The 12,712-nt window shown below is 54.6% G+C and overlaps 1 protein-coding gene across 1 annotated transcript; it reads right to left on the reverse strand.

The window, feature by feature from the left end:
• Nucleotides 1-1,313: 1,313 nt before the first annotated feature.
• LOC128826894 (SLAM family member 9-like) lies at nucleotides 1,314-4,758 on the reverse strand. The gene is made up of 4 exons (XM_054010418.1): nucleotides 4,701-4,758; nucleotides 2,901-3,266; nucleotides 1,993-2,259; nucleotides 1,314-1,450 (listed from the first exon to the last, which is right to left on the reverse strand). The coding sequence occupies exons 1-4, from the start codon at nucleotides 4,756-4,758 to the stop codon at nucleotides 1,314-1,316; spliced, it is 828 nt and encodes a 275-aa protein (XP_053866393.1).
• Nucleotides 4,759-12,712: the final 7,954 nt, after the last annotated feature.

A 12,712-nucleotide genomic window follows, 5' to 3' on the forward strand; every position in this document is an offset into this window, starting at 1 on the left:
GTCTTGCGTCTGAAGAAGTGAGGTTCTTACCCACGAAAGCTTATGCTCCCAATATTTCTGTTAGTCTTAAAGGTGCCACAGGACCCTCTGTTGCTTTTTACAGATTCAGACTAACACGGCGACCCCTCTGAGAAGTTACACTGTAGGCAAGTGTAATAAATGGTGAACAGAAGTTACAATACTGAAACAGTGCAAGTCTTAGTGATTTAAGCAGGAATTGGATTGATAGTGAAACTTACAAAGGCAGCTGACTGAACAGCTATGGCTTTTAACAAGCATCTTAATTGTTAATTAGCCAGTTATTGGGGTAACGGGTTTTATGAATGAATATTGTTTCATTCATAAAACTTTACTTATGAAGTTACATTAAGAAAGTGAACAATTAAAAACAATTTCATTCATCAGTTCTATATCATCCCCCTCAAACCCCAACTCCCTGTCCCTGTCCAAGCCCTGTGAAAATGAGCAGGTGAGCGAGGGTGGGGGAGAGCTAGCGACGGAGGGAGGGGGGATGGAGTGAGTGTGGGCGGGGCCTCAGGAAAGAGGCGGGGCAAGGGTGTTTGATTTTCTGGGAATAGAAATTTGGCAGCCCTACGCATGGGCAGAGCTAGGCGCCCAGGGAAGGGCTTTTCAGAGCAGACCAGGAGTGAAATGCAGAGGAAAGGGGAGCGGTTTTAGGGCCCAGATTCACAGTTCCTACTGATCTTGGCCTTCCACCCCGCAGGGACGGCTGGCACTAGGTGCCTCTCTCCAGCTGGGACCCTCAGCCATGAACCCTCGCCTGGAGATGGGGACCTGAGCCAGCTCAGCCGTTTCTCAGTTAAAACCAGAGTGAGAGCACGAGTCCCTAGTCCCCATCACCTAGAGGTCAGGGCATTCAGCTGGGATGTGGAAGACGTGGGGTCAAATCCCTGTGCTGCCTGATTCAGAGCAGGACTTGAACCCAGATCTCCCATGTCCCCGCGGAAGGCCCTGTGCACCAGGCTGTTTGGGAGGGTGTCTCTCAGTCACTCCTATCACAGCTGTTCCACTTTCTACACATAACTCCATGGTCACTGGGCCAGAGAGAGACTCCGATCCTGGAGACACCCCCCCGCCCCGTGCCCCAGAACAGCCGGGCGGAGGATCAGGGATTGCTACACGTTTGGCCGAGTCTAGTGCAATAGAGTTGCTGCTGCTCCTGTTCCCTGAGGGGGAGGGAAATGGAGGCTTTTGCAGTTGGCGATGGAGCATTCTCGTTCATTAGCCAGCCCACGTGGGAAACTTCAGCGGGGTGGGGGGGATTGACAGCCCCAGTGGAAGCTCCTCTCCTCTCAGGGCCGTCTCTGCTCCCTCGCGGCGAGGACGTGCACCGTGAGGATCCCAGCCAGCAGGGCTCCCAGCACCCCCAGCACAAGGATCCCCTTGGCGCGGCAGTAGGACAGCGCTGGGGTCTGGGGCAGGGCGGGACCTGAAGGAATAAATCAATGTTTAGGGGGTTCACACCATCTGGAAACCTAAATCCGCACCGGGTGCCGGGAGCTCCGATTCCGAAGACCCCAGTGAGCTGGAATGCAAACACCCAGAGGCGTAGCGAGCGCCCTCCGTACCCTCCGACCGGAGGGAGCCCCACAAGGAAGGGGGCCCCTAAAAGTGGCAAAATAAATACCGCATTCCAGTTTCTGCATTGTAAGGGGCTCCGCCCGGACATATGTTCAGAGGGGGCCACCGTTCGGAGGGGGCCACGTTCTTTGTTGCTACGGCCCTGCAAACACCCAGCTGTTTCCTTTGGGCCAGACCCTCGGTGCCCCCCAGTCCCCCAGTGACAGACCTTCCTGCCCAGCGCCATGGTGGGGTGTAGGAATTGGGGAGTAGCTCCTTAAAAAGCCTGCGAGCCCACTGGTGGTGCTCACTGTGCCCAGCCAGAGCAGCGGGGGGGGGTGTACAAGCCAGGCCCGCACAGGCTGTTCCCTGCTGTGTATGCTCGAGGGGGAGGGATGGAGCGAGCGTCACCTTCACAGGCCACCTTGGGGGAGGCGCTGGCTGAGCTGCGGCTGACGGGGTTCATGGCTGTGCAGGTGACGGGCGAGTCCTCATCCCCCAGTCTGTGCTGGACCAGCAGGGATACCTCAGTAGAGAAAACAGGGGCCCCTGCTGGGCGCGTCCAGATGTATTTGATGGTCTCATTCCCCACCCCAGCGCTGCAGGTGAAGGTCACGTTGCAGGTGCCGTTCCCAGCCATCACAGAGAGGATCCTGATCTCCGGCTCCGACAGTCGCTCTGGGGCCCAGACGGGGGCGGGAAATACAAAATAACATTGTACAGAGGCTGCCGTGGTGAGAACCCGCTGCAGGCCATAGGTGCCTACTTCCCCTCTGCCCAGTAGATGCTCGACCTCCCCCCCGGCCCTGCCCCTGCCCCTGCCCCTGCCCCGCCCTCCAGGGCCGGCTCCAGATTTTCTGCCGCCCCAAGCGGCTAACAAAAAAAAGAAGAAAACGAGCGGCGGCACTTCGGCAGCAGCTCAAACAGGAAGAGAGGGAGTGAAGGACCCGCCACCAAAGTGCCGCTGCAGACCTGGACGTGCCGCCCCAATACTGGATGGAGTGCCGCCCCTTTGAATTGGCCACCCCAAGCACCTGCTTCCTACGTTAGTGCCTGGAGCCGGCCCTGCCGCCCTCACTCCACCCCCATTCCACTCCTTCCCCAAAGTCCCCGCCCCATCCCGCCTTTTCCCACCTCAGCCCCACCTCCCTGCCCACCCACCATGCCACACACACACACACACACACACCCCGACACCAAATGGTCTGGCTGCATCATTAAAAGCTTCCTGTGAAGTCCGCAACTCATTTGAAGTCCACATTATGGTCTCTCACTCCCTGTGCCTGCCCCTCCGCCCATGCACACCCTCAGACACTCACTGTAGATGTACAGGGGATAGTCACAGATGTATTGATTGTATGCAATTAGAGTTTGCACTACTTCATATTTGCCCTCATCTGCCATCGTCAGGTTGCTGATCTCCAGTGAATAGGTCTGGCCGTAGAGTCTCAGTCGCCCTCTGTATCGCTCGTCCTCCACATCAAGACGGGGCAGGGCTCCGGGCGCCCCCGGTGTGACGACAGCAAGAGGCACCGTTCTGCCTGAGGCTTCGTCCTGGCGAGGGCTGGGTGCGGACCACCTGATGTTCTTGAACATCTCCTTGGAATCAAGCGGGAGGACGACTGATTCTCCCAGAATTCCTTTCACCACTTTGGGGGAACAGTGTGTGATAGCAGGACTTGTGTCTGACAACACAGAATAAAAGGGTCCAGGAAACAGACCAAGCCCAGCCACCCCCGCCCCTGCACTGCGACTCCCTCCGGTCACGGAGTGCGAATTACAAAAGCCCTTCCCTAGCACCTCACTGGTTTGAGTCCCTGGGCCCCTTACGCCCATCCATGAATTCTCGGGCCTGTCTTAGATGGGAGGTCAGACAAGGGTCTCTTCTGGCCTTCGAACCCCTGAATCAAGCCACATGGCATGCTGTAGGTAGGAGGGAAATACAGTCCTGTCCCTTTAAAATTTCTCCTCTCCTGTGGGTGGGTGGGGAAATTTCCTTTCACACAGGAACTCAGTGTTACCCAATGGCATTCATCATGCAGGACTGGAGGAATTTTTAAAGGGCCAGTGATAAATTATATCCAAGTGGGGAAACTGAGGCACAGAGTGGTGCAGTGACCTGCACAAGATCACTGGCAGAGTCGGGATCAGGAGGGGAGAGTTCTGGGGCCGTGAAGCCAGGCTGCGGGTTTCATCCCCTGGCCACCTGTTCCTTGCTCTCCCTGCTGCCTCTGCTGGGGCGGGGAATGGGGGGAGGGTGCTGAGGTTACAGCAACGCTGGGATTGTAAAGGGAGAGAACCCAGCTCTCCTGTTGGCCAGTTCTGGGCTCTCACTGCTGCGCCCTCCTGCCTCTCCCTGAGGGTCGTTGGCTTGTTTAACAATGTGGCCGTGACCCCCCCAAACCCTCAGTCCTTTTCATGGAGGCAGCAGCCCCGGTGAGTACCCCAAGGTGGCTGAGGCTCACTGCCTGGCAAACCACCTTCTTGGGAACAAACACCCCACAGGGCGAAGGAGAGAACCTCCAGCGGGGACGGCACAGGGGGTGGGGGGAGCCGAGAAGAGGCCAGCCAGGAACGAAGGCCGAGAGTAGGCACCGGGTCTCTCCAGCATTCCCTCTGCCTGGGCAACATGTGGGTCAGGGATGCAGGATCAGACCCTTGTGTTGGCTGAGCTCAGACTGCACCAGATCCCTGGGGGCAGAGAGACGCCCAGCCCGGCCCAGCTCCTGGGCCTGGCCCCTCTTTTGTTCCCATCCCCTCCCAAGATCAGGGCCGCCCAGAGGATTCAGGGGGCCTGGGGTCTTCGGCAGCGGGGGTCCTTCCGCTCCAGGTCTTCGGGGCACTTCGGCGGTGGGTCCTGGAACGAGTGAAGGAACCGCCGCCGAACTGCCGCCGAAGACCCGGAGCGGAAGAAGCTCCGGGTCTTTGCTCCGGGTGTGTTCGGCGGCACTGAAGGACCTGCCGCCGAAGACCCACCGAAAACTCTTGTGGAGGCCCTTGCAGGGCCCAGGGCCTGGGGCAAATTGGCCCCACTTGCCCCCCCTAAGGTGGCCCTGCCCAAGATTCACCCTTTCATTTCTAGCCCCCCGCTGGGGTGGATACAGCCCCGCATAACTTACCCCTGGGCTGGGAAACCAGCAGGAGGAAAAGAAGGAAGGAACGGGGAGTTCCTGCCATCCTGGCGGGCTGCAGAACAGGAGAGTCAGTGCCCGTGGAGTGATGGGTCAGAGACTGGGACGGTCGGGGTGGCCGGGTCTGGGTGCCGGGGAGATTCTGGGATTACCCCACTGAGCGGCGAGGGCTCTGTGAGGCTGAACACAACGTCAGCAGCTTTGAAACTTCCTTTTCACCAGCCGATCAACCTTGCGACAGGCACAGGATGAGATAACCCCCTGCCCTGATCTCCCTTCCCCTTCCCCCTCCCGGAGCCTTCTCCCTCCCAGTCGCTCGCACACAGGCTCAGCCCGACTCTGACACCCCCAAGCCATGGGGCGCCCTTGGAGACAGTGACAGGGAACCGGGATGCCTCTGGGGAGAGGCAGCCTAAGTCGTCCTTTCCTAGCCCCTTCCCAGTTACACCTTGCTGGGATGATCGATCATGTGCATTGCAGCAGTGCCCGGGAGCCCGAATCACTGAGCAGGGCCCCGCTGTGCTAGGAGCTGTACAGACACATGACCCTGTCCAACATTCCTCTCCCCGGTTGGTGTTTTCACTGCCTGTGCCTCCTCTTGCATGACAGCCTGAGGCTGTTGGGGGGGGGGGGTGAGACCTGGGGACTCCTCACACCAGGAGACCAACCCCCATGTGTGAAAGCAACTCCCAACCTCACCCAGTGACATGGATGGCACAGGGCAGGGGTCATGCTGCCAGTCAGGGACCTGATCCCACCCAGGGGAGGGGTTTAGCCGCCCCCCACTCTCCCCGCAGGGCAGATCCAGATTCTGCAGAAGCTACATTTCCACTCATCCTGTGTGAGGCGGGTTGAGTTCTTTCTTGCCTGGAACCGACCCTTTGGTAATTGCATTGGCTATGCTGCAGGGTTTGCCTGGCTCTCTTTGCTATAGTTCTCCACCCTTCCCACTACTCTTCACGGAGCAAGCTCCAGTTAGTCAATATCACCTGGGTGCAAGGTGGGGTCCAGGATTAAGGGACAGTCCCAGGAAGGGGCCTGCTCTAGACCCCTTTTGTGTCCTGGTTTAAACATGTCAGCTAGAAGGTGATTTTTTCAAACAGATCTAGTTACACCGGTACAACCCCTAGTGTGGTCACAGTTTGACTGGGATAAAAGGGCCTTATCCCCACATGGCTCATTCCCCTTCCCATATGGGAATAGCTATAGCGGGATAAACACCGTCATACCCATATGCCTCCACTCTAGGGGATTTGCACAGCTTTGCCTTCCCCGGGAGAGTGACAGCGGCCAGGTCTGACTCACAGCCGCGCTCACGCTGGGCAGCGAACGTTCTGGCACTGATAAGGCATCTCAGCCCAGGAACTGACACAGCAAGATACAGGAAAGGAGATAAGTGACTCTAGATAGACAGAACCTGATGCTGTATCCCCCTGCAGCCTGCTGTGTAGCAGTGGCAAAAGGAATTGATTCCCTGCAGATTCTCCAGCAATTGACACACACTGGCCAGTGTCCTCACCGGCTGGGGCCTTTCCAATTGCTCCAGCCACAGACTCAGTTTGGTGGGTGGCTCCGGGTCTTAATTCCGGTCTTGGCGTTCTCCCCAGCGCTGCAGTTTCATGTGGTGTTTGGGTCACAGCGTGACTAGATAATCTCTGATAGCTGCTTAGTGGGGGATGCAACATACAGAAACAGAGACACGGATGTAAAAGGAAATGACCACAGATTCTCACATCCTGACACTGCCCGGGTGTCTGAGATGGGATACTGATCTAGACACAAAACTTTGTTCAAGACGACCCGCAGCTCACCCGCTGTGAAACCCTGTAGTGAGCGAAAAACCCCAAGGAGCCCTTATAGAGACAGAGACAATTTAGAAATCTGTTGAAATGTACAAAAAATCCCAAAGCTTGAAAGTCTGGAAATTCCCAATTAAGCCCTCAATGCCCTTAACTCTGCCCTTCTCACCCTTCCATCTTCCCTTCCTTGCAGGTAGGGTATCAGAAATGTGCTCCAGAGCCCATATAGTTGTTCACACAGCTATGAGTTGCTCTGCTCCCCGCACCGATCACAGCTATTTCCATAGAATCGTGTGATGACTTGATCTGGGCCTGGTAAGTTTGTACAAGGAGATTTTCATAGATGCAGATTGTAAGGCCAGAAGGGACCGTTAGATCATCTAATGTGACCTCCTGTATAACACAGGCCATAAAGGTGATGTGTCAGCTCTGGATGTAATGGTCCTCGATGAACTAGCTGGCACATGGGACTATGAGGCCAGTCCTGCCAAATGCAGAAAATTGTGAATGACATCAGCCCAATTAAGGAAAACTGAGCTAAACCCAAATTCTCTTAGGGCTAGTCTACACTACAGAGGTTTTGCTGCTACGGCAGTATATGGAACGTCCCCAAGTGGAGACGTAGCTTCTACCAGCTAAAGGAGTTCTTTTGGCAGTACAGTTAAATGACAAACTATATCAGCGCGGATATAAGCTGTGTCTACACTGGCAGAGCGTTTCAGTGTGATTTTTTTAACTTTTCTAGCCATCCTAGTTATGTCGGCAAAATTTTGTAGCATAGACCTGGCCTTAACCCTGCCATAAGAGATAGAGCCGGGGTCTCAAACTCAATTTACCTTAGGGCCAGGGCCAGTCCTCAAATCCTCCCAGCGGGCCCATAACGTCACTGAAGATGGTGTTCAGAAAAGAAAACGTTTCTCTTGTATTTTTTATTTCAAATTTCTTAGAGATAATAAAACTGTCATACAACATTATACAATTCTTCGCCTGCCAGAGAGTTTTTAGTGTTTGCCAGACACCTGTTTGTTGATGTTTGGCCTCAGTGACTGAGCAGTTGAAACCTTCGGGATTGCAGCAAGGTGTGCATCAGAAAGTTGTGTTCGGTATTTTGACTTGTTTATATTCATTGTGGAAAAAAAGTGATGCTGCCTCCATGAGTGACTCTGCCCGGCGACTAGTGATGGTATCTCTGTCCCTCTCCCCCAGCCAATGGGAGCTGCGGGGGGCGGCGACTACAGCAGATATTGCCAGCAGTGTGTCTGCCTGCGTCTCTCCTCTGCGGGCCACAGTGGGGAGGTTCTCGAGCCGCAGATGGCCCACAGGCCGGGACTTTGAGACCCCTGAGATAGAGCCACACCACCCTATCAAAAGCCTTTTCAGTATCTGAGTTTGTTGACAGGCAACCTGACAGCTCATTAGTCCAACAGGATGGCTTGCTGGAGTAAAAGTATGTACACATGTCACTATCTTCAGGATCAGGGCCCTAGAATGGTTTTAGACCAGTGTAACTCTATAGGCTTCCCCAGAATCACTCCTGATGTATATCAGTCTGAGGGAGAGGAGGCATAAATAGCCCCCTGTAAGGTGCGTGAGTCATTTACGTTTTTCCCGCCAATGTGCCTTACTTTGCATGTGTTGATGCTGAATTTCCTTTGCCCTCGCGTTGCCTGTTCAGACCTGCTGGACCGTGTGCCGCAGGCCCCGCACTACTAGTGGGGATTCTAGAACTGCAGTGTGGGGGCAGGGATGTGATTTGGAGCTGGAAGATCTGGGCTCTAGCCCTGCTGTCTGCGAGTGGGGAGAGCCAGGAAGGCCTGGATGGCTCCAGGTTTGTTACTGTGCTATTATCCCTCAGCATCTGCAGTGGACTTACCAGGACAGAGCCCATGAATCCCATCACATAGAACCCGGGCGCTTTCCAGAGAGCTCAGCACCTGGTCCCCCTGCCCGGGAGAGATGGGGACGTGCAGGAGAGAAGCTGTTTCCAGCATGCTGGCTAGAGAGGGTTTAAAGAGAACAGGAGGAACAGCTCCACTTCCTGAGACACAGCAGAGAGACGGGGTGTTTAAGACACAGGGCCTGATGCTGACTGCAGATTAGGGTGCAAAAACCCCGGACATCTGGGACGATGCTGAGCCCACAAAACTGGCCAGCTGGCCATGTACAATGAACACCTGGGCAGATACATCAGAAAAGGGACGATCCTGGGAGAGCCTGGACAGGTGGCAGCCCTATCGCAGGCACTGGTGTCAATCCAGAGCCAGCCTCTGGGTTCACTGGAGTGACTCCAGATTGAAACCAGTGTTCCTGCGAGCAGCAGCTCAGCGATTGCCCTTCACAGGTGATGTTCAATCCTCCTGACCCGCAGCTCTCCCAGCCCCCAGCTCTGCTGACCTCTCGCAATCTGCTGAATACAAGTAACAATGAATACATTTATGTTCTGGGAAAATGGGAGAAAGAATGGCCCAGAACAGACCCCTGATTTTGGCCTGACCATCAGAAAGAAATGCGTCCCTCATGTCCTGCCATGATCAGAAAGGAGGACGTGCCACCACGCCAGGCCCATCCCCTGCACCTAAGGGGAGATGATGGTGCAAAGGGAGCCAGCAGCTCTTTGAACCAGGAACCAGCTCTGTGAACCGGGCTTTGCATATTAAATACTTTGGCCCAGACGCTGAAAGGTATTTAGGTGCCTACCTCATGGGAGTCAGGTGCCTAAATACCTTTGAGGATCTGGTCTGTGGCCCAAATCCAGGGGTAGGCGGGCAAGATGCAGCTGTTTACTCCAGGCTGCCGGCTGGCCCACAGTCTGCAGGTCATGCAGCCTGCCCTGGGAACTGAGGTAAGAGCCAGCGAGCAGGGCTCAGCAGCGGAGTGGCCGGATCCCTCACATGCATCCGCCATCCATGACCCTGCCCCGGGGGGATCCTTTTCAGCACCGCCCAGGGCACCAGTGCAGCCTCAGCACCAGAGAGGCCAGCATGCGAGAGGCAAAGACGGAGTCCGGAGCTGTCCATGCGCTGGGGACGGTTCTGAACCTCCCTCCATGGCCCTCAGCTTCTAAGAGCTGCCGGGTGGGGTGGCAGGACCCTCTGCCCATCAACCCTTGGGGAAGCCCAGAGGGAATGCCCCAGTTTGCTTCTGCCCCTCAATGCCACTGGGATACACCTGGGCAAAGCAGCAGGTCAGGGATGCAAAGCACAGACCTGGTCTCTGGGGGGGAAGGAACCATCCTGTGAGAAGCAAAACAAGCCGCCCGAACAAGGGGAAACAGGAAACACCTGCAGCAAGCGATCAGAGCAAAGTATTGACAGGGGGGAAGCGACGCAGTGTGGAAAAGGAAAGTCCTTCCCTGGGGGGCACGTGAGTGGGGCTGGGAGCCGGGCTGAGCTTCCGGCATCTTGCGCTGTTCAAGAATTATTGTTAGTTATTATTACAGCCCCTAAAAGTGAGCAGGGCTCTGAAAAGGACAGACAGACAGAGTGACGCTGGCAGACTGGGCACCGGCTCGTGCCCAAGTCGCCACGGCCCAGCTGAACGCTGACAAACACACAGCTAGAATCAGTCTGGCTGACCTGCGTAAAATAGCTATCAGGATTATAAGAACTTGTTCAGCGGTTAGACATTATTGCATGCTTGGGAGTTGCTGCCTGCATTAATCTCACTGATAACATCTGTATCCCCTATTGTAAGGTAAGAATGTGAGGCGCTGATTGGCAACAGAAGGTGTTACCCCCTCCCCAACAAGAAAAGGTCAATCGACACCTGCTGGATTATTGTGGGACGTCCGCGCTGATTAGGCCTCAATTGGAGTACTGTGTCCAGGTCTGGGCTCCACATTTCAGGAAAGATGTGGACAAATTGGAGAGAGTCCAGAGAAGAGCAACAAACACGGTGAAAGGTCTAGAAAACATGACCTATGAGGTTTGTTTAGTTTGGAGAAGAGAAGACTGAGAGGGGACATGAGAACAGTTTTCAAGTACATAAAAGTTTGTTACAAGGACAGGGAGAAAAATTATTCTCCTTAACCTCTGAGGATAGGACAAGAAACAATGGGCTTAAATTGCAGCAAGAGTGCTTTAGGTTGGACATTAGGAAAAACTTCCTAACTGTCAGGGTGGTTAAGCACTGGAACAAATTGCCTAGGGAGGTTGTGGAATCTCCGTCATTGGAGATTTTAAAGAACAGGTTAGACAAACCCCTGTCAGGGATGGTCTAGATAATTAGTCCTGCCGTGAGTGCAGGGGACTGAACTAGATGACCTCTTGCAGTCTCTTCCAGTCCTACCATTCTTTGATTCAAGAGGACAACAGACTTTGTTTTCTTCTCTCCCCCATCCTCACCCCCATGAAGATGAGTCATGCAAGTGGATTCAGCTGAGTTTTCAGCTCAGAGCACATGGCAGGAGGAAGATAAAAATCCCAAAGAAAAGGAACGAGGGATCTCTATGCTGCTTGTACTCTGAGAGGGGCAAAGTGTTTCTAGGCATAAGTGAGAGATCCCCCAACTACTTGGTCTGGGTTAGCTCTTAAAGACATATAGAGCTTGCTTATTATAGACGCTTCTATTATCTTTTGAAGCTTAAGATTGTAACTCATTGTGTATGTTTACCTGCTTTAATCTTGTAATAAATACACTGGTTTCCTTTTCCTTTTTAATAAATCTTCATATAGAGGGATAGCTCAGTGGTTTGAGCATTGGCCTGCTAACTCCAAGGTTGTGCGTTCAATCCTTGAGGGGGCCACCTAGGAATCTGTAGCAAAATCAGTACTTGGTCCTCCTAGTGAAGGCAGGGGGCTGGACTTCATGACCTTTCAAGGTCCCTTCTAGTCCTAGGAGATAGGATATCTCCATTAATTCATAGTTTATTCTAGGATTGGCTACAAGTGTTGTCTTTGGTGTGAGATCTCAGGTGAGAGAGACAAGGTGACCTGAAGAAGAGCTCTGTGTCAGTTCGAAAGCTTGTCCCTTCCAGCTGTCTCTCTCTCCACCAGAAGTTGATCCAGGAAAAGCTATTACCTTCCCCATCTTGTCTCTTTAGTATGGCATTATGGTAGTCTTTAATTACATGATCACAGATTATTTCCCTGACTTTGTTGTCGGAAATGACTGAACCATTTTAGTTAAAACTTTCCAGCAGAATTCAGCCAGAGGCAGACCCTCATCACAGAAGTTTCAGCCCAAACAGTTAAAGTTTGACAAAGTTACAAGCAACTGAAAACATGGTCTTCCAATGGGCAACTTTGTGCAGCCCTGCCTGCCCCCCAGGGTAAATCAGAGCAGCTTCGGGTTGGCTCTAACTTATGCTGTGGTCCCGATGTGCCCTGGGGAGCAGAGAGCAGCCCCAGTGCAGTGTGGGTTCAGGGCCCTTACTCCGGATCTGGCCCGAGAGGCCCCTGTGCAGAGGGGACCCTCGGGGGCCATTTCCAGCCACTCTGATGCCCCTTTACGCTGCCACAGTGGCATAAACGAGGCCTCGGTGCCAGTGAGCATCGCCTCAGGCCCGTAAGATTCTAATCCGGGGCTGATTCTGAGGGTCCCAAAGCTTGGGGGTTGGGCCTCAGGGTTTGGCCCAGACGCACTTGGGCACTGAAGGTTCCCGTGGAACAAGCCTGAACCGTTTCTCCCAGGCCCGGGCAGCGGGCGCTGAAACCATCCATTGCGACTGGCAATCAGGGGAAGGCTTAGCATGGAGACACGAAACTCTGCCAAGCAAGGACTCTACCCACAGGGAAATCATTTCCCAGCCTCGGTGGGGCTGATCCCTCCCTGCCCAGCCTGGCAGGGAAGTCCCAGCTCAGCTCCTAGGGGAGGATGCGCTCTCTGGCTGGTTCTTAGCCCAGGCATAGCTCGGCTGTCCCAGGGGTCCTCTATGCACAGCAGGGAAGTGGCTGGGCTGGCAGTAGTCTGGTGCTGCTTCCACTGGTGCGAAGAGATGCCCTTGTTTCTCTGCTGCGGCAGGTTAGCCTCGTGACATCTCCTGAGCCTTACGGGAAGCTACCACATTGGTGCCCTGGCTGAAAGAGCCATGGGCCTTGCCCTCTGTGACAGCTCTGAGAACCTCCCCTGTGCTGAGGCCTCCCCAGCCAGGGTGGGGCGGGTGTAAGTGCTCCACTGGGGGCCCTGCTCCCAGCCCCTGGCATGGGGGGCGAATTGGGGGAGTGCCCAGAGCACCCTGCACTCTGCCTGTCCTCTGCTCCC

This window comes from Malaclemys terrapin, chromosome 21 (assembly GCF_027887155.1).
Source record: "Malaclemys terrapin pileata isolate rMalTer1 chromosome 21, rMalTer1.hap1, whole genome shotgun sequence".
In the NCBI taxonomy this organism is placed as follows: domain Eukaryota; kingdom Metazoa; phylum Chordata; order Testudines; family Emydidae; genus Malaclemys; species Malaclemys terrapin.